We start from the raw sequence: 26,197 nt of genomic DNA, 5'->3' as shown, positions 1-26,197 counted from the left end.
TGATCAACCATCTGTATCTAGACATCCCCAACTAGTTAGGCTCCATAGAAATCAATCAATATAATCAGTCTTCTACTTTTGTCGTCTTCACAACAGACTCGAAGGGAAACGGACCTCCTACGCCGACCGCAACCCATATCTACAGAACACGAAGCTCGATAAGTCTCAAGAGAAAGCTCTGCTCGATTGGATTAACCTACTCGATAATTGGGGAGCGCCTCCTAACCTAGCGGAAATTGAGAACTGCGCCAACTCGATCCTCCGCCGGAATAGCCCAAACGAGGCCGACGCGCCTCAACGCGTCGGTAAAGGATAGAAATACAACTTCATTAAACGCCATTCTCTTCCTCTTATCGATCAAAAGCCAATCAAAGACGACCGCCTCTATTCCGAGGACCTTGGGTATATTCGGCATTGGTTTCTTCTCCCTGAACGGCAGATCGAAGAGCATAAGATCGAACGAAAGAATATATATAACTTCGACGAAAGCGGCTTCCGTTTAGGCGAAGGGAAACGTCAAAAGGTAGTCAGTTTCCAACCGGGAGCAAACCGAGGCAGTGCGAGTACAGAAACAGGCGAATTAGTTACGGATATCGAGTGTATAGCGGCCGACGGCTTCGTTCTTCCGCCGTATTTTATCTTGAAGGGCGAGAATCATCTTGAGCGGTGGTATAAAGATATCCGAGTCCCGGACGACTGGCGTATCAACGTCTCTACTTCGGGATGGTCAAATGACCTTATTGCCTTCGATTGGATCCAGCATTTCCATGAGCATACTCAGAATCGGGTGGCTCAAGGGGAAAAACGACTTCTCCTTATGGATAACCACGGCTCGCATCTTACGCGTGATTTCGTCGAATTCTGCCACGGGGTTGATATTATTCTGTTTCCGTTTCCTCCTCATACAACCCACTTCCTTCAGCCTCTTGACGGCAAGCCGTTTCTTGCGTTAAAGCACTATTTCCGGCGGTCAAATACACAGATTTCGAGGTAGGGATTCTCAGCGGCTGATAAGGCTTCATTTCTCGAAGAGATGCCGAAAATCCGTAAAGACGCCTTCAAGGGACGTACGATTCGACACTCATTCAAAAACAGAGGTCTTTGGCCATTAGATCCGGAGATCGTCTTGTCAACTCTTACACACCGAGTCAATCTGGACCAAGATATGGAGTCGGAGCTTCAAATCTACCGTGGGTCTCCACCGCCACAAACCTCAAGTATTACGGCGACGCCTGATATAACTCCACCTAATACTATTCGTACGGCACGCCGGAGACAGGAAAATATTCTCAATACGCCCGAGGTAATACTCTCAAGTCAGAAACTCTAACGTCGAATCCGCCAAGCAACCCAGGCCAATATCGAGTCAATCGAGTTGCTCGAAGAGCTCAAGGGTGTCGTGAATACCATCCAACGCCACCAAAGGAAGGACAAGAAGCAGAAGAGCCGCCGACAGGTCAAACTCCCCCTCGGTCATACGGGTGCAGTCGAAGTTGCTCAGGCAAAGCGCCATATCGAGGCAAGGGGCGCGGAGGAGCGAGCAGCCCTTAGTAGGAAGATACAACGCGATTGGAAACGGGGAAAGCGGGCAGAAAAATCTACAGAGGCATATACGACCCGGGATACAGCTGATGAGACGGAAAACTTAGGGTTTTTCATTGATCTGTTACCAGAAATCTAGCAGATAGTCGACAGCCTCAAAATTGATGATTTGATTCGAAATGATGATTTGGGGTGGGAGCACCTACACCGGAAGGTGTGGCCGTGTGAGGCGGTCATGGGGCGGTCATGGGGCACGGTTACTTAAATGGATTCAGAGAGAGAGAGATTCATACGCCCCCCGTCAGGCCTCTCTGCGAGGCCCATGTGGGGAACTACCTACTACATGGATTCAGTTAAGTGCTTACTGGTACATGCGGAGCGGGACTCTCCTTCTTGTCTTGTGACGTTCTTGCCCATCTTGGTCAACATGAATGCAGGTAACACTCCACAGTATTCCGTACATACGTAGTAGTACTCCAACTCTCCAAGGGGTTAACCCAATCGTTTAGGATGGCCCAGGCCCCCCGACTCGTCCAGAAAATCCTACCATAGTTGATAGTACATCCTACTGTAGTCTGCACATCATAGCGGAGTAAGGCTGAGTACTTGACACTTGGTCGAATTCTGATTCCTGTTAGGCGTCAGCACTGCACTGATATCATGATCGCCACTGGATAGAGGGCTTACGGTGACTGAATCCTCGGCATATGGATACCATTTGGTATGCTTGGAACATCGTCGTCCAAGAACTCCATCGACCGTCAGCCACCAATCCGACATTATTCTCGATTTTTCCAAGTTTGCCGACATGTTTGAGTCTTTTCTCGAACTTTACGTTTTAACGACTACCTATGCTTTCCGATCACGCTTCCTATTTGACCTTCCCTTGCAGTTGGCCGGGTGCGCATCGCGGTCAATTCCGTCCCCACCTCCCCCGCGTATACTACCGACTACGTAGGGGATGCCAAAGTTTGTCCGGAAGGGCTGACGCATATTTGAGAATCGATGGAGTAGAACAAACCTCAAAGTTTCGAAGACAACCAATTGGAGGATAGGACTCCGTATTACCTAGTTAGGCCCCCATTCCCTAATCATCCATGTACCACAAAGAGAGTAATTATATTAAGCGGATTGGTTGGAGTATCTTTACCTACATAGTAAAGAACTGATCAAGGTTCACTCTACGCCGCCGATTCTCAGCTACTGTATTACGGCATCATCAGCCCTTGCAGTCTATGTACGTTGCGGTACTCCCCAAATATCAAAGTAGATCTGACATGTCCTCAGAATTGGATCCACATTTCTCCGGAGGCGCTGATGAGGTTACATCTGTTGTAGGTTGTAACTGCTACAAGGTACAGCATGATTTCGGTAGGGTTAACTCCTAACGGTTGATCAACACTTAAAGTGCCTCATTACCCCCAGTCATCGGTCAGCAATCGATGCATGAAAAGTGAACATTTGATAGTCGATATCAATTGGATGCTCCATTTGCAACCCCAACTTGGTGCCAGACTTTTCAATATTATCTTTACCTTTTCTCGTTGACAAACATAACGAAGGGCTGCTTGTTCCTTCGGATTTTTCCACCGAAACCATGGAGTTCTCCTTGAATTTTGTTGCCCTTGCATCGGGACTTCTTGGAGTCTCGTCTCATCTGGCTTGGTTCATTCATGGTGACCATATCCTACATGCTCCATCATATGTCGTTTCTACCGCATGTGGACCTCCTCTTATCATCGTCGCCCTTGTTCAGTACTTTGAGTTCACTTTGTCTGCGGCCATCGTGACCCTGGCTGTCAGCTATGGCTCCTTTTTCGCTGCGTTGTTCACCAGTATCGGCATCTATCGACTGTTTTTCCACCCTCTTCGGAACTTTCCTGGTCCAGTCGCGTCCAGAGTATCGCAATTCGTCCCTATATTGTGGGCTGCTAAGAAGCTTGACCACTTTCGACAGCGTGACCGCCTGCACGCTAAGCACGGAGAATATGTTCGCATCGGCCCTAATCTCCTCTCCATCTCCGATCCCGATATGGTAATGCCAGTGCACGGCGCCCAGTCAACCTTCGAGAAAGCAGAGTGGTATGACGGTGGCAAGCCGATGACGAGTATCCATCAGATGCGGGATAAACGCCTCCATGACCAACGACGACGCCATGGATGGGACAAGGCTTTCACAACGAAGTCCCTACGAGGATACGACTCCAGGATCATTCATTATGCGGATCAACTGGTGGACCAAATTGCAGAAAGATCTGGACAGGTCGTCAACGCTTCGAAGTGGTTAGGCTACTTTGCTTTTGATTTTATGGGTTGGTCCCCCTTCGCCTCAAGTTTGGTGCTGAGTTAACTGACCCGGTTTAGGCGATCTGGCATTCGGGCGGTCCTTCAATGCGCTCGCAACGGGGAAGTCGCATTTCTACATTGATATGGTGCGCGATTCCCCACGAATTCTGGGGGTAACTGGTGCAGCAGGGTGGATTGTCCATGTCATAATCAAGTTGATACCAAAGTCCATGAACCCACAGGGACGTTTACTCCTGTACAGTGATAAATGTGTTGAGGAAAGAAAGGTACGTAAGGAAGTCCAAGACATCTTTACGGGCGCTAACTGAAGCACAGAAATACGAACCCAAGGAACCCGACGTTATGTCTCATATCTTCGAGGCCGGCAATTTCTTCGACGACCCAAATCTAGAAAGAGACCTTTTGATGGGCGATTCCCGGTTACTAATCGTTGCCGGCAGCGACACCACTTCCGCGACGTTTACGCACTGCTTCTACCACCTCTCGCGAGATCCAACACTGGTGGCAAAGTTGCGTGCAGAACTCAACGAGCACAAGGTCGAGAACAATGACTCGTTGAATATCACGGCGCTTCAATATCTCCCATATCTCAATGGCGTGATTAACGAGACTCTCCGTCTACATCCCCCTGTTTCAGGTGGCCTCTACCGTCAAACTGGTGCTGAAGGGGCAACGATCAACGGACAGCAGCTTCCCGCTGGTGTGAATGTTATCATACCTATCTATTCCGTCCATCGCTGTAAGCGTAACTCCCACAATGACATTGTCACAGTGTTTGTAATGCTAACATTCTTTTAGCACCACGCGCCTATGTCAATCCCAACGAATTTATCCCAGAGCGTTGGAGCACACAGCCTGAGCTTGTCCTCAAGAAAGATGCCTTCTTGCCCTTCTCGAATGGGAAGTTCGGTTGCATTGGCAAGCAGCTGGCTCTGAACGAGCTGAGAACAGTCATCTCGAAGTTGGTGCTCGAGTTCGATGTTACATTTGCGGATGGTGAAGATGGATCCACGCTTCTAAACGATAGCGAGGATGTTTTCACAACCAATTGTGCGGAACTGAAGCTAGTCTGGACCAAAAGGGAGAAGTGATTCTCTTAGTATACTACCTATGTCATCTCTACTCTTGAATCATCAGGAGGCAGAGATACACGTACGCCCAGAGTTTACACTCGCTATTTTTGACAGCAGTTCCTCCTAATCTTCCGTGAGAGCACTTGCCCAGAGGCCTCTCCCTCTGCCTCTGCAACATCGTGCTGTGGCTTTTCGCAGTGCTTATCATGCCAAGACCTGAAAGCTCAAGCACGCATGTCCGTTAAAACATTTTTCTTTGCAACTGTCGTCCTTGTCGCAAGCTATGGAGAGATGGATTCACCTTTTGAGTGCAATGCCTGTCATCATTGTTGTTCTCCTTTTATGCCTGAGGCCTTGTTTCGATATCGCGCATAATGAATTGATGTTTTGACGAACAATCACCACAACTCGGATCAAGATCCGTATAGTGGTGATACACTTCTGATACCTGAAATATTACTAAATAAGCTAGTGTGCAATAAATATGATTGAGAAAGAGATCAATGAAACGTTTTGGTCAGAAGCTATTAACCGAATGTCGCGATAAGCGCCGCCATCCATTCATCTGGGTGATCTGGCTGCTGTGCCGCAATGTTCTGTTACATCTCCGTTTCGATCCTACGCATCCTTCATTGCGGGGTCAAGTAATATATACGTCTATTTTCCTCGTAGTTCCTCATAAATATTTTGAGGTCTGTTATTTTCCGTTTGCGTTTCTATTTGCTCATTCAACTAGCGAGTCGTGTTTCTTGAAAGTCCTAGTCTGGTGATATTTGAGTCAAGCGGTCGGTGTCTTGTCTGGCATTGTGACGCGAGTAAGTATGACCACAAGAGAATAAGAGGGATATGAACGGGACTAATTTATCATTCAGCCTAACTACTACAATGGACCCTGATTTATCGCTATCCACATCCGAGCCGACCCAGAGTCCATCGAGTCGCCCATTGATCAATCCAAGTACACCACGTTCTGGACTATTTACTAGCTATTCGTCCACAGCTCCATTTCCTTTCGGGAAAGACACGCCTCTTCCTTCCACTGAACGAGACCAAGAGACATCATCGAGTCATAGCAGCCCCGCCGTTCACTCTCGTACCCCTTCATTCTCCGTTAGTCCGCCCCCTGTGGTGGAATATGGAACGGGGACTTCGTCATCGGCTTCACCAAGTAGGGGAAGCCCGATGCCAAGCTCTACAACAGATGGCCTAACGGAACGCACTCGTGCTCTGAACTTATTCGAAAATGCTACTCCAACTCGTCAGGGGAGCACCGGCTCTATTGCAGGAGGGTTCCAAACACTGTCCCTAGCTGAAATAAGTCATGCGGCCGACCACCAGCAAAACCCAGGATCCTCCACAAGCAGCATTGCGGGCCGGATGCAAAACTTGGGGATAAGGTCAAGTGGGTCACAACGCAATTTCCCAACTCCAACGCCCAGCACCCCTCGCAACTCGCTGAGCCCAGAGAGTACGACTCCTGATTCGACCAGGCGTCGACGGTCAGGATCTCGACGGCGATCTAGTTCTCGTATAAACGAGGACCCTTATAGGGTCGAAGATGAACAGCCTCCAGAGGAGCCCTTCCATCGTCAGGACTTCCAGCGTGGATATAAAGACGCGAAGGGACTCGTCGCTGGTTTGGTATCGGTGTTGCGGCAGTTACCATTACATACTGAGTCGGGGTCGAAATTCGCTAGTCTCTATGAGCGTGCACAGAACTTGAGTGCATTTGAATGTCCCTCAACCCGTACAGTCGGCCTCATTGGAGACTCGGGGGCAGGTGAGTACCCTTCCGTGTCTTTACGAATGTGCCAATAATCATATCTTTTCTAGGCAAGAGTAGTCTCCTGAATACGCTGTTGGATATCAAAGGTTTGGCCAAGACTGTCAGTAGCGATATTGTTCTCCCAACCTTGCTTGACTTGCGATGCTGACCATTACGATAGAGCAACAGCGGCGCTGCGTGTACATGCGTAGTGACCGAGTTCCACCACCACAATCGAGATGATTTCATTATCGTGGTGGACTACTTCAACGAGGCTGAGATTACCGACCAATTCCGTGACCTGCTAGATGGCTATCGGAGATACCATCTCCGCGACCAGTCTGATCCTGAGGACGGGGGCGAGGGTTTCAGGGAACACGCTGCCCTTGCTCGAGACACCTTCCGGGCTGCATTTGGGACTCGTCTGAGGCGAAATGAAGGGTTTCTCTTGGATGAGCCAATGGCAACACCCCTGAATAGGCTTCTTGATTGGGCTAAGGAGTTGGATACCCCCCTGCGTGACGGAGATGTCAATGCCCAAAGGAGACATATGGCTACCACTGCTGAAGCGTGCTCCACGCGATTGATGGAGCTGACTTCGAGCTCCGAACGGGATGGAGGAGCATGGCCATTCATTTGCAAGATTAGGTATGTGCCAAAGTCTAACGTTTGCGGGGTTAGCGCTAATGGCAACAGCATCTATTTGAAAGCATACATCCTGAGTAAAGGTCTTATCTTAGCCGATCTTCCTGGTGAGTAGTCCTCCCAAAATCCGAAAAACGTTCGTTCTCAACTATATACTGATCCCAGTTCCAGGCCTAAGGGACATCAATTCAGCTCGAACGAAAGTCACCGAACGTTACATGCTGAATTGTGACGAGATCTTTGCCGTCTGCAAGATCGGTCGTGCCACGACTGATGTTGGTGTGCGGGATGTACTCCAGCTTGCCCGAAGAGTTAACTTGAGGAATATCGGAATAATTTGTACACAGGCCGATGTACGTGTTCTCTATCCCTATTGGATTATCCCTCGGCTCAACTTCATCGGATATTGTAGCCGTGCACTGATAAGCGACAGGATATTCGAGCAGATGAGGCGAGGCGCGATTGGCGTGGTGAAGACGGAACAACTCTCAATGGATTGATGGAAGAGCTTCAAACCGATCGCGACCGAATCAGTCACACTAACAGTGAGCTTGAAGATATTGAAGGCGATAACCCTGAGGAAATGGATGGTGAAGACAGCAAGGAGTATTGGCAGCTCAAAAACGACAAGAAATCCTTCGAGTGAGTCACATACTACTTATTGTCTAAAGGTTCTGCTCACATATTTGTGTCATTTCAGGGCATCGGAGGAACGCCATAAGTTCCAGTAGGTGTATTGCCCAACGATGTATGGACGCCCACTGATTGCTGCACTAGGCTGAAATCGCATCTCATGACAACCCGAAGTCGTAATGTCATGCGGAAACTGACTGAGGAATACAATGGAAAATTCCCTAACATCGAGTTAACCACGTTTTGCGTAAGCAACACGGACTATTGGAACTTTCGAAAGAAACCACGGGAGAAGGCCCAGCCATACATGGACCTAAGCGGCATTCCCGGAATTCGGAAACATTGTATCTCCATTGTTGCGCAAAGTCAGCTCCGTGCTGCAAAAGGATACATCGAACATGAGATTCCAGCACTGCTCGGGTCTATTGAGCTATGGGTTCAATCCGGTGCGGGAGGTATTGACGCTGGACGAAAAGAAGCTATCCGCAATCTGATCGATGATGTCGACAAGCAACTCCTGGTTGTAAGTACACTGACTGGCTCGAAGTGCCGCATGTTAGCTAATCTAAAATCCGCATAAGCTCACGATGCCAGGCTCGGGCTTAAGCAAAAACGTAATGATCAGGAAGAGAACATTTAAAGAGCTTATACCTCGAAACATGAGTTCGTGAGCTACTCCGGTCAGTTATGCTTTGAAGCTTATTCGTTACAGGAGTCCAGAGCTACCCATGGACCCTCGCTGCTAAAGCCGCCAGTCTCGACTGGAATGAGGTTAGTACTAGCATTTCACAGTGATATTAGTAGACGCAATGAAGACTAACAAGTGACAGTGGCATCACAGTAACACCAATCTCCACCCGCCTTGCAATACATTCTAACTATGACGAAGGTACCTATGCAGCCTTTTGCCGAAATTACGGGGATCACTCTACGGAAAAGGTTGGATCTCGCTGTTGGAATGACGAGGCGATGCAGGCGATGGTAACTACTATGGCCGAGCATTGGGATAGACTATGCCAAGGTCTCGAAGATCAGAATGTTCAGGATTGTAGTCTGATTGGAGAGACTTTGGATACCATACTCCAGTCCCTATGTATGTCAAACTTTCTTTTATTACACTGCTCGCTCATAGCTAACCGCTACTCAGCTACCACCACCGCTATCCCAGTCAACACGATAAGAACCTTGGGTGGCACGCTCCAACATAGACGTGGTCTCCTTCTTGATGAAGTAGAACGGACACAAGAGTCATTTGAGGACGATCTTCGGTATGGGAGCTTGGATCTAAACGGCTTTCAATTACTAACATCGAGTAGACAAATCGAAAGAGACACTTTCACCGGGATACGTAGCTCCATTATTGGCGAGCTTATGGAAGGATCCTACCGAAGCTGCAATCTCGAAGGAGGTCTGTTCATCCGCATTCTCTCAACCTCTATCTCGCATCGCTTATGGATTCAACAGGACGCGGTAGTCATGGACGGCGCAAGGATATCATCAGTCGCCGCTTTGGTGATGGAGAGCTATTCATAGAGCTCCGAAAGCGTTGCAGTGAAAAATTTTACTGGTGGGTAGATGACCTAGAAAGGAGAATTCAAGAAGTCGTTGCTTCCAATCTGGATGCGGTGCAGGCGGATCTGGATATGTTGAGGAATGAAAATGCGGCGGTGGAAGGAGAACGATATCCCGAGTTGCAGAGACAAGTGTCTTCAGAAGTCGAACGTATCGGTCGGGAGATGGAGAGAATTAATGGGGAGCTGAGGGATTTTCTAGTTGTGTGACGTTCGCTTGCTACGTTGGCTGCTGCAAAGGCTTATCTCGTTTCTCAATTGGATTTTAACGATGGTACAAATACGAACAACTATATTTTTGAGCATCCAGTGCTACTAAGGAACGGGAGAAGATAAAGAGTTCGTTTGGTAATACTCGGGATCAAATCGGATTTCGTATAAAAGTTGACAAGTGACGGTTCATGATATTACATCATGTGATCGGGGCAATAGCTCAGTTGGGAGAGTGTGTGACTGAAGATTCGGTTCTGGAGTATCATAAGGTCCCTGGTTCGATCCCGGGTTGCCCCAAGATCTTTTTTTTCTTGAAATTCATGATGGTCTGTCTGTCTGTTGTTGAACTTGGAACGGTACACTCCGTAAGTGTAGCGGAATATTGATGTCCCTTTTGAAGGGATGTGTATTTAACCGTAGCTCGTCAACCGTTGAAGTTTCAAATGTCCTGGTAGTCGGGCATCGCGCGTGCGCCGTCCCCCTCCTGGTTGTAAACTCCCCAAAGATGACCATGGCGATCAACTTCGAAGATGAACGCCCAATGAAGTGTCAGTAGCCGACAGCCTGATGAATACGCGAGCCAAGCCTCAACAACTCATACTTGCACACCTATTGTTAGCTTCATATGTCCTTTGGATACAAGAACAAGAGTCGCCTTTGCTTTTCTGACGGTGGTTAACAGCTTACCTATTGCTATTGGGCCTCTGACCGACAAGTATCATTCAGGTTACGCTTACAAGGTCTCAAAGAGTATCGCACCTACCAGAGTATGCCTGAATCAGGGGATAACGATGCTGACCGAGCATCCCGCCCGACATTTGCCAAGGTAAGCATAACGCAGCTGTGGTATCCCACTATCTACCTGGACTAATCTGAGATACGAGATGCGTGCCGATATCATCAGTCCCGAAACCTTAGATGTGTTTCGACTGCCATGGAAATGGCACGAGGTTGGTGTCGTGAGCCCGGCCTAGTCTAGAACAACGCCGCTGATTCTCAACAGAATGACCCGGGATACATTGTAATCTTGAAGGCTGTTCCTGGCGACCTCCTTAAGACGCTGGTTGCGCACACTGCAAGCCTGGACGCTGCGGTCAGAGTGCCTGCCTTGCTTTGTGACGATCTAAAGGATCAGTATTTCGCTGGTCCAAACAATAAGGCGCCGTACATTTCATTCGTTGTTCTTAGTCCTACAATTACGGTTGAGCGTCTTCGGGGGAACATCCACATTGCTGCGAGATTTAATATTGAGGCAACGATTCTGCAATACCATTCCCAGAAGCGGTCAATATCATGAACATTCTGCCGCGAGAGTGAAGCTGACTGAGATTAGAAACAACCATGAGCCATTCTCACATGATATCTGCCTTCGATATTTCAGTGACTCATCCAACGAGGTACTCGTCATGACGCCAGAATCCGACGCATCAGCCGCGTTCACCGTGACCAAGAAAACGACGACCTCAGTCAACCCCCAAGCTGGACTGACGATGTCCGCAACGCCATCTGCGAACGTTTCGATTGGGCTAACTCGTTCCGCCGAGTTAAACGTGCAATATGCCGTAGAATCGTGGAGTGTCAGTGCTCATCGGCTGGTCGATGAAGATGGATGTTCGCCGATGTCAAAACGCGGAGGCTGCAACCATGGACCAGCGCAGTATCAGTGGTTTTGGGCAGGAAACCAGGAAGAAACCAAACAGCTGACACCGGATCTGAAACGTACCCTCAAGATTCATGTAGTTGCAAAGCGTGTCCTTCCATATCTGGACTTTCCCCTCAATGGTCCATTCAAGAAATCCTATCAGGAAATCCTATCGCAAGTGACTGGCAAGATTCGGAGCCCATCCGACGCCCACGATGGTAAATGAATGTTCTCATTTCCCACTTTTCATCTGCCATGACAGATTTCCCTGACCAAAGGGTTTGTAGAGGTCATTCTCAGAGCCTTGTCAGCCTGCTTTACCTTCCGTTTCTGTGTTCAGGTATGATTCCGACTCTCCCCATATCATGGCGGATGATTTGTTCACTTGCATCCGTTGAAGGTTAGGGTAAAACGACGATACGGAAGACTACACCGACTTCTTCTCCTAAGTTCGAACGATGTCAAAGGCGCATTTCTGAAACCTGAGTTTAGAACCCAATTCACTATCCGGCCAAACTTGACTTGGCTCACAGCTCTGATACAAGAAGAGAAGCGCAGGCGGCCTGCACCAGGCCCCTCCAAACCACCCAGAAAACCGGATTGTGAAAAGAAAAACCAGGGAAAGGGTTCAAAAGGAGAAGATAAGCCCAAACCAAAGGACGATGAAGACACTGATGACGGAAGAAGTTCCTCAAATTCGTCTGAGGGGAATGAGGAATCTGAGGACGACGAACTGCCGCCGCCTTTTAGAATGCCACTCGCCGGAGACACGATCGACATTACCGCTCTGCTGGAGGAGATCAAAGAGCAGGTTCGTTCACCCAACCAGCGTGTGGATTTCGACTGATTTCGATGCAGAATGGAGGCCGAGTCGATGCGTTACAAGGACAGTCGGTGGCGAACATACTGGGTCACCAGCGGTTCACAACGCTGAGAACAAGAGAAAGGGAGAGGGATGTTTTGTTTGGAAGAACTAGGTATTCCAATGGCCCGGAACAAGTCTACGTAAGGAGAGAACGCAGTCCCCAATTGCGGACTGAACGCGATTCAGGTACGAGGAATAGAGTGGTAACCCGTATGGTGTCTCCTCCTACTCCTAATAGGGAAAGAAGAATTATCCGGACAACCCATCTCTCGGACAGGTAGGGGTTAAATAAATAATCCGGCTAAGAGATCTAAATGTTTAGATAGGTAGCTTTACAGAAATATGAATTGCCAGTCAATGTTGCTTAAGTGAAGTGCCAAGTGCGAAGTGAATAAATATGGTGCAAAACCACGAAAGGCTGTACGTATCCGACCTGGGGATAGGATTATTATTTATTCCGAAAGCCACTATCCAGTGGTAGTACTTTGTTGCAATCACTTGCAACTTGCAACTTGCCTCCGTGTCCTGGAATGGCTCCAGTTGATTCAAACATCAATCACTCAAGAAGAAGATCCATGTCTGCGGAATCTAGATGAACGACTTAAATTATAAGAACCGGTCCGAGTTCTATTCCGGACCAAGCTCAAACACCTTACCAAACTCCATGCCTCGTAGGACCATGCAGATTCCCTAGGGGTCAGTCCTTCGGTTTTGCAACAGCTGATTTGTGAAGTTATAGATGTGTTCAACAGTTAATCTCCAAAGTCCCCCAAGCGCAGTCGATTGTCAGCAGGAAAGGCCAAGGTGCTTCTCAACACCAAACAGCCCGCAACCTTGTCCATGTCTTGGGCCAATAATACCTCCACATATGTCAATCGACTTGTAAGACCAGCAAAGTTAAAGTTGTACCATTACAGTACTTTGCACTCGACGTGTCGCCCAAAGCTGCAGCAAAGTCCAACGGATAAAAGTGCCAGCAGTTGGATAATCCTTCGAGAAGCCATCATACTTTTTCCTATAGAATTAGTGTCGCTGTGGCACAATTGATAGACACATAGCAGACCAACTTTGATTCATGTGGCAGATAGCTAAAGTGCTGGAATCATGGAAGTGAAGTGTGAAGCGAGCTGGAGGGGTGACTAGTGAACGGCGAAGCGACAAGGGTTGCAGCACAACCATTCATTTCAAGTCGGTCGATTGCTTGGGCGTCGTAGCTAAATGTTTTGGGCAAGTGCGACCGTCCCCAACGCTTACCTCGCTCCCCTCAGCAACAGTTCATGTGTTGGTTCGAAAATTTGTAAACAATGTTGAGTTTGGCCTCACCCTACACCGAAAATGCATTCTGCGAACGCCTCGTGCCAGGCTTCCCCCCTCCAGGGTGGGTGCGCCACAGGTCAACGCAAACCACACAACGCAAAATCTGTAGACTCCACTCAAATAGTTAATTATCTTAACACCAACATGCCCCCTGAGGAAGATGATCAGGAGAGTGGAATCCTTGCAGCTGTCACCAAGTACCGACGCTGTGAAAATAAAAATATCACGTTGCACGAGTATTGCGTAGGTCCTTACTACGCCATGGATCCTAAGCATATACAGGCTGAAGATATTGCAATGGATAGTGCAGGCTTTTTATGATCGCTGGGAGAGTGTCATCAAAAGCCACCACATCCGCCCATGCAACGTCTACAACATGGATGAGACAGGCTTTCAGATTGGCCAGGGGAAGGTTGAGAAGGTTATAACTGCTTTTCCTGAAGCAAATGCAATCATCGGAAGTGCCATGACATGGAAATTGGTCACTGTCATTGAATGCATCTCTGCTGAAGAAAAACCAACCAACCCCTTTCTTGTTCTGGCAGGCTCATACCATTTACAACCTCTCTGGATGGAATCCCTTTTCAGCAGTACAAGCACTGGCATGCAAAGGCTATGAATGAGGCTGCACGCCTGGGTAATGAGAGCTTCAACCATCGGCAGGGAGAAATCCTTCACCCCACGAGTTCTCCGCGCCGGCTGGACGAGGAGTATGGCCAATTAAGCCTGAGCTTGTTATTAAAGAGTTGGAAAAGATGTGCAGATGATGGCCCTGTGCTTGAGTTTTTGGACAGCGAACCCGAACGTGAAAAGACCCCTGTCTTGGAGTGATTTATGGCGAACGCAACTTGAACTGGGACATCGAGTTTGATCTGACAAAGGTTTTGGCACTTGTAGCTGCGGGACACCACTATCTCGATCTTTTTTTTAGAAAGGATTGGCAGCCAAATGGGGACTAATTCGAATAGTCTTTTGTAGAGTTCTTTAGAGCTGAACGATAGTAGTTTTAGGATCCGGAACGCTGGTAATAGAGGTATAAATTTAGGCCGTGACGATTAATTAGACTGGCCATCGCTACATACTCATGGACGGCCTTACGGTGTGAAGTAGGGTCAGAGAGCGCATGAGGGTCTTAAGAGAGTGCACAAACGTCATCCCAACACGACACAGCTCAAACCATCCGTCCTCGATTTTACCACTGGCGATCAATTGCAAGATTAATGTCGAAGCTCTCCCGCCAGCCATCGCCAGCCCAGGAGGACTTCACTTGTGCAGCCAGATATTGACAAGACTTTCGGCAAGGATCTCTCAGAGCGTTCAATTCCCTCCCCATTTGGTATTCATCGACTGGGATCAGCGAGTACTCGCCCTCTCGTATCTGGAGTGCTACTCCGTACACGGATTTTTCCAAATTACAAACAGATGGGCTAATGACAGTACATGTAGTTAGCGCATCGAATCTCGCCGATCTTGCAGGTAATAAATGCTACTCGACTTACTTTTTAGCAAACATCCAAAAGAATGTCTCAGCACAGCGCCCAAAAGGTTGGTTATTGTCTGGATTCCTCGGATTCGGCACAAGTGACGTATATCGGTAGATGTCGTTCTGTCGCATCGCATGCACGTATTGAGTTCGGTCACGATCTTCTTCAAATGCCTTCGAGTCTGGCATGGTTACTCCCAGGAATGCCCTAGGAACTATAGGCTCGACTAGGGAGTGGTATCGTACAATTGATACCATGAACGGAGAATGCATCCATAAGCCGGAAGTATTTTCCGCGATCTTGAAGCACCAGTTTCCAAAGCAGACAAGAAGAGGAAGATAGAAGTTCCGACTGTTGGCCGCGGCTCTTGGGACAATCGCTATTGAGAGAAGCCATGCATAGAAATCGTAAACCGTGCATACTGGCAGTTGGATTTTATCCCATCCCACGAACATCCACCCGGGTGACCCTTTGGCTGGATCTCCGGCGCAAAACACCCATCTCCATTCCAGTGTCTTTTTGACAACCGGCCACGAGTGATTGAGATAATTCTTGAATGCTATATCATCTGGCCCGTCCGTAATGCCTATGCCGAACTTCTCGGGCGAATCGTAGACGCTTTGTCCGAACGCTATAATCTATCTCTTGTCAATAACACTAATTTAGCTTCAGAGATATCTAGATTACCTTTTCAAAGTCCCAACCACATGCTTCCGCTGGGTTGAACTCATCATTGGCATCCCAAAGAACCCCACGAACACTTCCCTTGGGCATGATGATTCAAAGTCCGACGAATGTGGCGATGAGGAGGATATACAGGCTGGTCAGGGACGCAGAGTCGTTGTCTGCCTTGACCAATGCGTTCATATTCTCCTCGCAGTAAACGTAACGTAGGACTCTAGTCTCGAAAATGGGGACGCTTAAATTATCTCATCACCGTGCGGACGACTCTGTATAAAGACTAAAGTGCAGGGATAAGGCTGAGGAAGGCTGGCCAGTCCAGGATTATCTAACGGCAGCTTTCATCATTGGTGCCACGTTGAAATGGGGCTCGTTCATCAGACACCCAATCGACACTGTCAAACAACAGATTCGATTAAGGAATGATTTACAACCAAGACAACTAGTTCCTAGAAAGTTAACAATTCTATAGAGAACAGCCGTTTCTACTCTTGCCTCCCTTGCCCACACCCTCCCCCAAATCCCACGCCTAGGACCGCCCGTCCAGGCGTCGAGGAATGCCCCCAGGGCCGTCTGGGGCCTGAGACCCATTGTCCCACGACCGTTGATCGCGGAAGTGTCCATGTAGGGTCATGGGGGGCGTACAGTAGTGGCCGGTAGCCGGTGCCCTAGGACGGGTAGTGTTCCCATCCGCGCATCCCCTTCGCTGGTGAGTGGTGCAGACTACTGCAGGATTCGTTTGACGGTCGACAAGGATTCGCGCACTGACCAAAACATCCGAGTCACTGTTCGCATTGTTTCTTCCTGTAAGCTTGCAAGGAGTGGCCAAATGTGGTTTAAACTGAAATCTGCCCGTCTACTACTTACTAGAAAGGGGATATCTGATACTGATAGCGGATAGAGGCTGCTAGCATCTCTATCGACACATCGAGAATACTCGAGATCTATTCAAAAACATTCCGCTTACAGGTTTACGCCTGACTCATTTTCCGGAGGAGACGCATAACGTGGCGCCCGCCTAATCAACCTCATTTCTGCGACACGTGAAGCTTGCTGCATAAGGTTGCATTAGTACGGCCTTCACTTCATCAATACTCGGCAAATATCACACATTTAAAAGATTATTATGGATTGTCAATTTCTTTCCTATATATTCGTCAATAGTACGGTACCTACTGTCAACAGCGCTTCAACTTAAGGGCCTCCGTCGAAGGATTGCGAATTCACTTGAAACAACGATTTTAGCAATGACAGAACACCAGGGTGGTCCTCCCACCACTCAAAATGCCGTCCGATATCCGGAGGATTATGATGACCATCATGCCGATATTGAAAAGGACGTGGCAATCACTATGGTCGGAGAGGTCGAACGAAACATTGATCCAGTCGTGATGGCCAGGGCAGTGCGAAAGATCGACCTTTTCTTAATTCCCGCCATGGTCTTCGGATGCAAGCGAACATTCGAAAAGTGACTGAAGCCATAGCTAATGAACTCCCAGTTGGCCTCGTCTTCTACGATAAAGCGATCCTCGGTTCCGCAGTCCTCTTCGGCATGACCACTGACCTTGAACTGAGTCTCGTCGACAAATCGACTACACCGCCCAAGGTCGACACCACACGACTCAGTTGGGCCACTTCCCTCTTTTACTTTGGAATGCTGGCGGGCTTATATCCTATGAGCTACGCGCTGCAGCGTTTCAACGTCGGCCGCGTCCTCGGATTTTTGGTTATTCTATGGGCAGGCGTCTGTATGGTGACAGCCGCTGTCACAACATACAAGGGTCTGTATGCTCAGCGGTTTTTCCTTGGATTCGTGGAGAGCGTTATCCCAACCGGGTTCATGTGCATTGTATCTAGCTACTATACTCAAGCGGAGCAGTCGATGCGTCAGAGTTGGTGGATCAGCAGTACGGGTCTTTTCGGGATACTGGGTGGTGCGTTGAACTATGCGTTTGCACAGATCACTACTGGTGGTTTACATTCCTGGCAGTACATTTATCTACTTGCAGGATCCTTGACTTTCTTTTTTGGATTATTCTGCTTTTTGATACCAAGCTCTCCCGTATCGGCTTGGTTCTTGACAAAAGAAGAGAGGTTTGCAGCAGTTGAAAGGCTGCGGTATGGCCAAACTGGTGTGAGGTGCATAAAGTTTAAGAAGTCACAGCTGAAAGAAGCTGTGATGGACTTAAAAATTTGGCTTATAGCAATAATGATGGCATCTGCGTAAGTGACCACTCATATATCTCAATAAAAATCTAATGTCACTATCAGATACACAGTAAACGGAGCTGTCAGTGGATTCGGACCCCTGATTGTTTCAACTTTTGGCTGGGACACCCTAGAATCCATCCTCTTTCAATTCCCGCTAGGCGGCCTCGCTTTCATTACCATCCTTCTCACCGGTTACCTAGGCTCTAAGATTCCAAATATCCGAATCATCATGCTGCTACTCTGCTGTCTTCCCGTCATCGCAGGCTGCGCAATAATCTGGAAAAGCTCCTGGACTTACCATGCAGTAGCACCTGTGGTCGGCTATTCTATCACTGGCTCTTTTGGCGGCGTCGCTAGTCTCACCATAGTACTCGGAATGTCTAACGTGGCAGGCCATACCAAGAAGAGCTTTACAGCAGCCACCATCTTCGTTGCCTACTGTGTAGGAAATATCATCGGACCTCAACTAGTGCGGTCGCAGTCGAAGTCACAACATTATCCAGAGTTATGGACAGGCTTAATCATATGGTAAAATTTCCTTTTCTATATACCGCTCACTTTCTAACAATTCCAGTTACGTCATCTGCATGGCTGCTTCCGTTGCCCTATACTTCGTTCTCTCGTCCGAGAATAGGAAAAGAGACGCCGTAGTAGGTAGCGAAGAAGAAAGAGCAAATCTGGCATTCCAAGATCTGACGGACAAGGAGAACCCATATTTTAGATATGTTCTATGATCGACTGGCAGGTTGGAGTTCAAGAATCTACTCCACTAGACACATGCATGATATATCGCCCCCAAGACGCTTCTATGGCCTCCTAGTCTTGCTTCTCATGAAGTCGTCGTGGAAGTCGAGCTAGCGGGGGGGTTGGATACTCCAAGGAGGGGATCAGCAAAGTCTTCGCGATAGACGCGGTGGAAGTGAGCATTCTCCACGTTTATTATGGGTGATTATGTGGATTCTCTCTGAAATCGGAATTTATACCGGACACGCAGGTAAATGCGTTTGGAAGCGGCCTGATTCATGTTGATATCCTCCGCAGCCTTTTAATGTACTGCTCCTCCAGATGTCCAAGACGTTCGTGCCACGGTGCCAGCCAGCTTTCCGAAATTGCATAGGCCAGCACGGCTAATATTGCTAGGACGAATCTGTCCTTTCCGCAGTTGCTCGACCGACGCGAAGTCCGTGGTATATATAGCCGAGGAGCTGTAGGATTATCATGATCGTTCTAGAATACGAGAGGGCCTTTGTGGTTATACGAAATGCCGCTGGCGACGTGAAGAGTAGCTTAAACACTGATTTCCGAGCCTCCCATAAATTCGTTGGGGCGATCGTGAATACGAAGCTCTCGAAACTCATTCATCTTCAGTTGATAGTTCTTCCGTTCTGAAATGAGCCTCATCTGTGAAGTAAACTCACTTCTAGTGCCCACGTAAAATCTTATTGTGATGAAGATGACCGTGTGCGACGCGAGACCTCTTACTAACCTCTAAAACTGGGTTGATAAGGTACCAAGAAAATAATTGATATTGCACAGAGTAGAAGAACATGCTTCAAATTATTATTGGGATTTCCCAAGACACACGTGTCGATTAGTCAGACTGGTTGCTATCGTTGAATGATATTCTCTGCCAAGATTGGACGAGATGACAATGATGTCGCAGAGTTAAGCTTCACAAATGAGAATTATCGACACGACTGTCTCAACTGAGTGTGGCTTTGGGATGCAGGCCTCCAAGTTTCGGGGCTCCTTCTTTCCGCCAAGCATGATTGTGCTACAAACCACCTCCAGAAGTCCAGAGGCAAGAAGTGAAGGAGAACTCAAGTTTGAGATCGATCAGCGATACAGGAGGCAAGTGCCAAATTATCACGTGCATTTCTAGAAGTTGGGCGGAAGTTCCATGCTGAAGTTATGAGCAAGTTATGCAGGAGTATGGAGTTAATGGGGAAGGAGTGCAGAAGTAATTAAGGTAGAACTGCAAAGTGCAGCCACGTGATGGTACTTGGGAGGCTGGGAAGCGAGAAATGGGCGAAAGTCCGTGAGTTCTCTAGGACCTTGTCACTCCTCGTAAGTCGTAACTATGAACTCCTGCTCCAAGTTCATCTTCAGTTGAATGCCTGAGGAGTTTGTCAATAAACCCATCTTCTCAACTGCGACTCGGCGTCTCAACTCCAGAACCACGACTCGGGAAATGTTGTCAATAGTCATGGTGAAGTCTTTCCTGTACAGCATTGTTTACGAATGTATTATAGAGATTCTTGTCTTGTTCGCATGCAATATCTGATATCTCTGTCCTACAATGTGATTGGGGAGAATTTGATGAATTCTGGTCGGTTTGGCATACCCTACTCGCAGCTTGCCGTCGGGGTCAGTTCTGCGATGAACAGGGCTGACATCCTAGGATTGTATTGCACAGCGACGCTGGTGAAATTGGACACCCGCAGATTCGGTTTCCTAAGGTATGCTCCGGAGACCAGAGGACGATGGTGGCATACAGGCCACAGCAAGTCGAAACATCCTTAAGGTGAAGTTTTCGAAGCCATCATTTAAACATGCCTGCTCCGTGAGCTAGGGCAGCAGCCAGAAATCAGCATCTCATGATTCTCACCTAGTTTGAAACTAAATGCGACCTCACCAAACCCAATCCAGCAACTCTTCTAGAAGCCGGAAGTCTTGCGATCCTATTGGTCCCCAACTACGTAGAACCGCGGGCTACATATCCCGAAACGAGCCCTACTCCATTACCGACCACCGAACTGGGTCGGACGATCTGAGCTTGGCAGTGGGTACGACGGTACGAGTATACATGATGCGCGCGACCACCCAGCATTTCCGGTTTCAAGCATCGAGAAAACCGGAGCTTAATTCTTCAACCGCGAATCCGTGATGGTTGCTGGTACCGTGGCCTTCGTGCGGCTCTTGCGGGGTGCCTTCTGGCTCAAGGATGCGTCCGCGGAGACAGATCGGAAGGGTGATACCGAGACTTGGGCATTGTGATTTGTAGAGGGCTCACGCAACGTATATCCTAGCTGGAGGAATCGTATTACGATATGCTAGACCGAGGCTTGGGGGAAAGGGAGACGGATATTTGCTATATCTTGACATAGAAACAACCTAGATCCACAAGAGAGCCGGAAACATATCATCCCCATACTAATTCGTCGCGTCCCCCTCCTGTTCCTTGTGCTGTTGGCCGTACACTCGTTTAGCTCATTCAGTCGCTCCTTAAACCATAGTTCACGATGTTCACCACCAAGTTCCTCTCCTTCATCCTCCTCCACTGCGCCCTCCTCTCCCTCGTCTCAGCCCAGGAACCCGCATCGTTCAACCCATGGGAATACCGCAAGACGTTCGTCACCTGCCCGGCCGTCGACCGCAGCGGCGCCACCCCGGTCCCCACCAACCTCCGCCTCGCCTACCTCGACATCAACCCCACCGCCAGCAAGACCCTCGTCCTTGTCCACGGCTGGCCGAGCTTGTGGACGACGTATCGGAACCAGATCACGGAGTTCTCAAAGGAATATCGGATTATCGTGCCCGAGCATCGTGGGTATGGCGATTCACAGCATCCGGTCGACTTGGAGTCATCAAATACGATGTACGACTTCGTGGATGATGTGCTCTGCGTGCTTGATAATGCGGGCGTCGATACCGGGGTGTGCGTCGGGAACGATTTCGGGGCGCAATTGTGCTGGGAAGCGGGACGGAGCCGACCTGATCGGTTCGTCGGGGTGTTTAACATCGGGATTCCGGTATGTGTCTTGCATCTCAGTTCTTGATCGCCTTGGTGGCTCACCAGCCGTAGTATGTGTCCGCAACTCTTGGATTTTCGACGAACAGGGCGCTGGCTGCATTGAACCCGTTCTTCACCTACCAAGTGTACCTCGATGAAATGGAGAAGCCGGCGGCGAAGGAGTTGGACTCGGACATTCGAGCGTCGATCCGATCATGTGCGCGGACTGCGGAGACGGCGCCGCCTGCAGAGTTTTTGACAAAGAACACGACGTTCTTAGGACCGTGGAAACAATACCTCAAGGAAAACAACCTGACGGAAATACCCGCCTCTGGAATCATGTCGAAGACTGTTGAGGACTACATGGTCGACTCATATAGCAAGCAAGGATTCTACAATAGTAAGTTATGGTCGAATAAAATATGAAACGATAAATAGAGAGGTGGCAGGCTAATACGGAACATAGCTTTCAACGGGTATCAACTGGGCAATAGAAACCTCACCTACCAGTTCGAGATAGGTCAGGGCAACTACACCTTGCCCCAACCAACCTTCACCCTCTTCATGACTAAGGATCCCGTTTCGGATTGGGAAGAATTTGCCGAACTAATTGGATCGGCATCGTTCCTCTCAAACCACTTCAACCAGGTATGTTGATGTTCCAGAGATTTTGCGTTCACGGCCTAACAAGTGTGGCAGACAATTGAAACTGCTCATTGGCCGCACGAAGAGAAACCCGTCGAGTTCAACGCTATCCTTCGAGAGTGGTTGGGTAATGTGACGTTCTCACAGACGCCGGGGAATGGTTCAGCGCCGGGGAATGGTTCGGCGGTGCGGTGTTGAGCAGTGTAGAGATCGGTGGCAGAGAAGTTGCGCAGGGGGGAGATGTTGACATTCCTGTATTGAGCTGGATATTCAGGACTTGTGGTGAGTTGTATCGCCCGGTTGTAATTAGGAGACCAATGAGCACTCTTTCACGGGATCATATACACTTTCTTGCCAACGCCGACAAATCCGCTGGTGATGGAGTTTGAATGAAATTATGGCAGTTTCCACAGCAGTCTCTGGAGTAACTACCATGCGCTCTTCGCACGGGGCTTTGGCGTGCTCATCGACGTCGCCTCGAATAATCTTGAGTGCAAATTCGCCTTTCGGGGCGGTCGTGAGGTTTTCATTCCCCTTGTCTGTGATGAGGATATCGTCTTCGATACGGACGCCACCAACATGCAGGTATCGGTCCAGAACCTTCGTATTGAGGAAGCTTCTATGCGGTTCTATTTTTCGGTATTCCGAGAGGATGGGTTTGTTGAAGTAGATGCCAGGCTCGACGGTCACAATCATGCCTGATTCAAGACCTTCTGATGCCTTGTTAGCGACCAGTGGCTGCTTGATTAACACCCCGACATCGGGGGCGGGTAAATGTTGCCTCGCAGCCATATCCTCCCGAGTATGGTAAATCAACGGCCTGCCCGAGACATCGTGCACCTCCAACCCCATGTGATGGCCGAGGCCATGGGGAAGAAAGACCAACGAGGTGCCTGCTTGCAGGATCTCCTCGACGGATCCGTTGTGGAATATGCCAAGCTTCAGGAAGCATCTCACCAGGATCTGATGAGCCAGAAAGTTGACACCGCGATAGTTCACGCCGGGCTTCAGGATGCCCACGCAGACCCGCAGGATATTATTGACCAAATAGTAGATTTCCTCGGCCTCCTGGGATGGCCAGTGGCCCGAGATAGGGAATGTTCGGGTGACATCCGAAGCGTAGCATTCCCACTCGCACCCGGCGTCCATGCAGACCAGCTGTTTCCTGTCCTTCGCGAAGGACTGGTCATTTGCAGTGTAATGGAGCGTTGCAGCATTCTGACCGGCACCGGCTATCACCTCATAGGATTGCCTCTTCGCTCGATTTGCGCGACAAGTGAACAAAAACTGATTCTCGATTTCAAACTCATTCTTGAACTTGCGTAGGTTCACGAGGACGGCACGATGTGCCTTGGCAGAGATGGCGTTGGCCTTCTTGATCAAGCCGATCTCATGATCATCTTTGATCCCTCGACATTCGTTGATTGCAGGGTAAAGTCCGCAAAGATTGAAACGCTGGTAGTACTTGTTGTATAGCAACTGCAGGTAACTTGGCAACTCGGTGAAACTGAGCAAGTAGAAGTCGCCGTCACTTGTATCAAACCATTTTGATATCCTTTCTAGGAACTTCACAGGTTCCACCACCGCGTCGAAATCATACCGCTGGAGAGCTTCGGATTCCGACAACGGGCTTCCAAGGTAGAACCTCTCTCGCGGGGTGCGTCGCGGAGGGACGCTCAAGACCAGCTCATCGGTCGAGACGTTGTAGATAAGGGAACAATTGGGCTCATCGACACCGCTCAAGTAATAGAAGTAGCGCTTGACACGGAACGGGACTGGCGTATCGCTATCCTCGTAATTCCCATCCTTGCCAGATGACAAGAAGATTATGCCCTTACCAACACCCAGTTGACGGGCGACATGCTGAGCATGTTGTTTTGCTAAGAGGCCGTTAATATTTCCGCAATTTGGTCCTCATAACGGGAGGCCTCACCAGGATACTTATCACAATCACTGCTCAGTTCGATGGAGATGTTGAGCGACTCAATGTCTCGAATGCTGTCGTCCATTGCTGGTTCGGGTATGGGCTCTGGCTAGGGGTACTGCAATCATTCACCGTTATGTCAAATGGACCTCTTGATATCAAAGGTAGCGAACGAGAGAAATGGATTGTTAGGTAGAATGAGGAGGATACAACAACGTTAACACCTCAGGTGAAGATACGGAGTTGTAGTCATCTTCCCCTACCCCTCCATGTCGGTGAGACAGAGCTCAGAGCTGAGTCGAGATAAAGGAGGTACTCGAGCCTTATTGCCTGAGGACTCAACAAAACGGAACAGAAAAGCAAGACACATATTGGTCTTGGCACCACTACCCCATTCAAATTTGTATGAAGATACGGTTTCACGTACAATACACCACGCAAAACAAGTGAAATTTAATCAGGCCTTTTTTGAGGCTATTTGTACTTAGATGATCAGTCTATATCTACGAAAACCTGGCGGTTATCCTGGTCTCGGGCCCGCCATACCTCCTCCAAAGGCAATTAGTTGGCCCTCAGATTCAATGACTTTTCTCAACCGATCAGGCATTGTAAGGATTCGTTTGTTAATCCATTCCTGATCGAGTGTTTCATACCAAGTCTCCTGTGCTAATTGGCGTGTTTCATCGGGCTCCCAATGCCTAAACTTGCGTATATATTGCTTGAGAGGTTGAAAACAGTCCTCGATGATCGCAAGGTCTGGAGACCCGGCGCAATTGAAGTAGGACTGGAGTCCTACGTCCTTTTTCCATTGGGATACCGCGGAGGGCTTCGTTTTGGTTGATCTTGGCGGTGCGTGTCCAGAGTCCTGGTCCTCCTCCAATACAAAATACTCATGATTTGCAATCCACGGCCTAACGATTGGTTTGAGGATCTCGTTTAAGTAGACCTCCTGCGACATTTTGCCGGTATTATTCGGCGGTATGTTATAGAAGACAAGAGGGCCTTTGAAATTGTATCCAACGGCTGCCCAGGCGTGGACTTTTCGTTTGTCCGCCTCATCCGGATCAGAAACTCGTTGGATGCAATTCAAACAGTACCGCTGTCCTCGTTTTCGTATAATAAGGTTCTTGCCTTGGGGCCCAAGACCAATATGGACCTCATCGCTGAATCTGACATGTTTCCAGTGTTCCGGTGTAGGATACTTTGATAACATCTTTTTCGCGTATTCAACGCGTTTAGCAGCCAATTGCGTTGAAACCCACGCTTTTCTGCATGCGATACACTTATGGTAATCCATCGTCTCCATAGCTTTTTTAATCGTACGTGGTGAACAGTCAATATCTGCTTCGTACGCGAGTCCGTCCCATGATATAGTCCTGTCTTCGTAATCCATCGATTCAACCAGGGTATCAAGGGCTGCGAGCTTGGTAGGCGGGATGAGGGGCTTCCGCCCGCGTGTCTCCTGGTCTGATATTCGTCGATCGTCCTTGTAAGACTTTAAGATACGGTATGCAGACGAACGAGGGACTCTATTTCGCTTGAAAATCGCTGTATTAGAGTGGGCGGTCTCGAATCCGTACTGCCTACGACGAGCGGTTTCGTGCTCCACCTCTCCCCGAAGGCAGGCCTTTTCGGGAGTCGTATAATGACGATGAGAGGCATTTTTCTTTAATCGCTCGATTTGATGAGCTTTAGACCGTGTATAAACCATATTGGCTACATTAATGATGGAATTTCCTAGATTCTAGACATTTTGGTTGTGTGCGGGAAAATTTCGGGACATATGTGTCTTGCTTTTCCGTCCCACCGCGTGACACTGCCCCAGACTGCATTGCATGTGTGAGTGTGTGACCACATCAGATTGATGCACATGCAATATATTGGCCTCAGGCATTAAACAATTCCCCTGAGGCACCAATGACGACATGGATCCAAAAGTCCGTCCA

At 48.7% G+C, this 26,197-nt stretch overlaps 8 protein-coding genes and 1 non-coding gene across 9 annotated transcripts; 6 read left to right on the top strand and 3 right to left on the bottom strand.

Moving 5' to 3' along the window:
* The first annotated feature begins 2,749 nt into the window (after window positions 1-2,749).
* P152DRAFT_441706 (cytochrome P450) lies at window positions 2,750-5,439 on the top strand. Its single transcript, XM_033677714.1, has 5 exons — window positions 2,750-2,779; window positions 2,830-3,854; window positions 3,907-4,115; window positions 4,165-4,588; window positions 4,648-5,439. Exons 2-5 carry the CDS (start codon window positions 3,140-3,142, stop codon window positions 4,938-4,940), a joined length of 1,641 nt encoding a protein of 546 aa, XP_033531141.1. The 5' UTR covers window positions 2,750-2,779; window positions 2,830-3,139; the 3' UTR covers window positions 4,941-5,439.
* An 860-nt stretch (window positions 5,440-6,299) lies between these two features.
* On the top strand, window positions 6,300-9,873 carry P152DRAFT_441705 (uncharacterized protein; the record flags this gene model as incomplete). Its single annotated transcript, XM_033677713.1, has 15 exons — window positions 6,300-6,702; window positions 6,756-6,808; window positions 6,869-7,335; window positions 7,384-7,439; window positions 7,504-7,685; window positions 7,766-7,974; window positions 8,033-8,059; window positions 8,110-8,488; window positions 8,547-8,628; window positions 8,678-8,736; window positions 8,796-8,805; window positions 8,855-9,058; window positions 9,113-9,233; window positions 9,282-9,373; window positions 9,430-9,873. The coding sequence occupies 15 exons, from the start codon at window positions 6,300-6,302 to the stop codon at window positions 9,744-9,746; spliced, it is 2,661 nt and encodes an 886-aa protein (XP_033531140.1). The 3' UTR covers window positions 9,747-9,873.
* An 85-nt stretch (window positions 9,874-9,958) lies between these two features.
* Window positions 9,959-10,046, top strand: P152DRAFT_t55. The gene has a single exon. It is a non-coding gene; the product is annotated as a tRNA-Phe (tRNA).
* Window positions 10,047-10,401: 355 nt separating this feature from the next.
* Window positions 10,402-12,610, top strand: P152DRAFT_159314 (uncharacterized protein). The gene is made up of 7 exons (XM_033673999.1): window positions 10,402-10,575; window positions 10,627-10,699; window positions 10,753-11,033; window positions 11,083-11,609; window positions 11,679-11,731; window positions 11,792-12,202; window positions 12,250-12,610. Exons 1-7 carry the CDS (start codon window positions 10,541-10,543, stop codon window positions 12,535-12,537), a joined length of 1,668 nt encoding a protein of 555 aa, XP_033531139.1. The 5' UTR covers window positions 10,402-10,540; the 3' UTR covers window positions 12,538-12,610.
* Window positions 12,611-14,542: 1,932 nt separating this feature from the next.
* P152DRAFT_461454 (uncharacterized protein) lies at window positions 14,543-15,987 on the bottom strand. The gene is made up of 3 exons (XM_033680130.1): window positions 15,745-15,987; window positions 15,073-15,695; window positions 14,543-15,000 (listed from the first exon to the last, which is right to left on the bottom strand). The coding sequence occupies exons 1-3, from the start codon at window positions 15,829-15,831 to the stop codon at window positions 14,766-14,768; spliced, it is 945 nt and encodes a 314-aa protein (XP_033531138.1). The 5' UTR covers window positions 15,832-15,987; the 3' UTR covers window positions 14,543-14,765.
* Window positions 15,988-17,093: 1,106 nt separating this feature from the next.
* Window positions 17,094-19,183, top strand: P152DRAFT_461452 (MFS general substrate transporter). The gene is made up of 4 exons (XM_033680129.1): window positions 17,094-17,187; window positions 17,238-17,961; window positions 18,010-18,477; window positions 18,524-19,183. Exons 1-4 carry the CDS (start codon window positions 17,130-17,132, stop codon window positions 18,681-18,683), a joined length of 1,410 nt encoding a protein of 469 aa, XP_033531137.1. The 5' UTR covers window positions 17,094-17,129; the 3' UTR covers window positions 18,684-19,183.
* A 2,008-nt stretch (window positions 19,184-21,191) lies between these two features.
* Window positions 21,192-22,525, top strand: P152DRAFT_403163 (alpha/beta-hydrolase; the record flags this gene model as incomplete). Its single annotated transcript, XM_033676693.1, has 4 exons — window positions 21,192-21,701; window positions 21,755-22,082; window positions 22,149-22,330; window positions 22,382-22,525. The coding sequence occupies 4 exons, from the start codon at window positions 21,192-21,194 to the stop codon at window positions 22,523-22,525; spliced, it is 1,164 nt and encodes a 387-aa protein (XP_033531136.1).
* A 108-nt stretch (window positions 22,526-22,633) lies between these two features.
* On the bottom strand, window positions 22,634-24,336 carry P152DRAFT_476406 (uncharacterized protein; the record flags this gene model as incomplete). The annotated part of the gene is made up of 2 exons (XM_033681504.1): window positions 22,634-24,207; window positions 24,261-24,336. 2 exons carry the CDS (start codon window positions 24,334-24,336, stop codon window positions 22,634-22,636), a joined length of 1,650 nt encoding a protein of 549 aa, XP_033531135.1.
* Window positions 24,337-24,675: 339 nt separating this feature from the next.
* Window positions 24,676-25,982, bottom strand: P152DRAFT_461448 (uncharacterized protein). Its single transcript, XM_033680128.1, has one exon. It carries the CDS (start codon window positions 25,960-25,962, stop codon window positions 24,772-24,774), a length of 1,191 nt encoding a protein of 396 aa, XP_033531134.1. The 5' UTR covers window positions 25,963-25,982; the 3' UTR covers window positions 24,676-24,771.
* Between the last annotated feature and the right edge of the window lie 215 nt (window positions 25,983-26,197).

The sequence above is a fragment of the Eremomyces bilateralis genome (genome assembly GCF_010015585.1).
Source record: "Eremomyces bilateralis CBS 781.70 unplaced genomic scaffold P152scaffold_24, whole genome shotgun sequence".
NCBI lineage: Eukaryota > Fungi > Ascomycota > Dothideomycetes > Eremomycetales > Eremomycetaceae > Eremomyces > Eremomyces bilateralis.
This window is presented reverse-complemented; position numbering and strand designations above follow the sequence as displayed.

Excerpts from the sequence above, each read along its gene's own strand:
- P152DRAFT_159314 (XM_033673999.1), top strand. The coding sequence starts at position 10,541 with ATGCTGACCGAGCATCCCGCCCGACATTTGCCAAG. Across the intron at positions 10,700-10,752 it reads TGCCATGGAAATGGCACGAG|AATGACCCGGGATACATTGT; the intron begins GTTGGTGTCGTG and ends GATTCTCAACAG. Across the intron at positions 11,610-11,678 it reads CCCATCCGACGCCCACGATG|AGGTCATTCTCAGAGCCTTG; the intron begins GTAAATGAATGT and ends AAGGGTTTGTAG.
- P152DRAFT_461448 (XM_033680128.1), bottom strand. The coding sequence starts at position 25,962 with ATGGTTTATACACGGTCTAAAGCTCATCAAATCGAGCGATTAAAGAAA.
- P152DRAFT_461454 (XM_033680130.1), bottom strand. The coding sequence starts at position 15,831 with ATGCCCAAGGGAAGTGTTCGTGGGGTTCTTTGGGATGCCAATGATGAG. Across the intron at positions 15,696-15,744 it reads GTGGTTGGGACTTTGAAAAG|ATTATAGCGTTCGGACAAAG; the intron begins GTAATCTAGATA and ends GACAAGAGATAG. Across the intron at positions 15,001-15,072 it reads TTTTGGATGTTTGCTAAAAA|CCCATCTGTTTGTAATTTGG; the intron begins GTAAGTCGAGTA and ends TACTGTCATTAG.
- P152DRAFT_441706 (XM_033677714.1), top strand. The coding sequence starts at position 3,140 with ATGGAGTTCTCCTTGAATTTTGTTGCCCTTGCATCGGGACTTCTTGGA. Across the intron at positions 3,855-3,906 it reads CTTTGCTTTTGATTTTATGG|GCGATCTGGCATTCGGGCGG; the intron begins GTTGGTCCCCCT and ends GACCCGGTTTAG. Across the intron at positions 4,116-4,164 it reads AATGTGTTGAGGAAAGAAAG|AAATACGAACCCAAGGAACC; the intron begins GTACGTAAGGAA and ends ACTGAAGCACAG.
- P152DRAFT_461452 (XM_033680129.1), top strand. The coding sequence starts at position 17,130 with ATGGCCAGGGCAGTGCGAAAGATCGACCTTTTCTTAATTCCCGCCATG. Across the intron at positions 17,188-17,237 it reads TCCCGCCATGGTCTTCGGAT|TTGGCCTCGTCTTCTACGAT; the intron begins GCAAGCGAACAT and ends ATGAACTCCCAG. Across the intron at positions 17,962-18,009 it reads GCAATAATGATGGCATCTGC|ATACACAGTAAACGGAGCTG; the intron begins GTAAGTGACCAC and ends TGTCACTATCAG.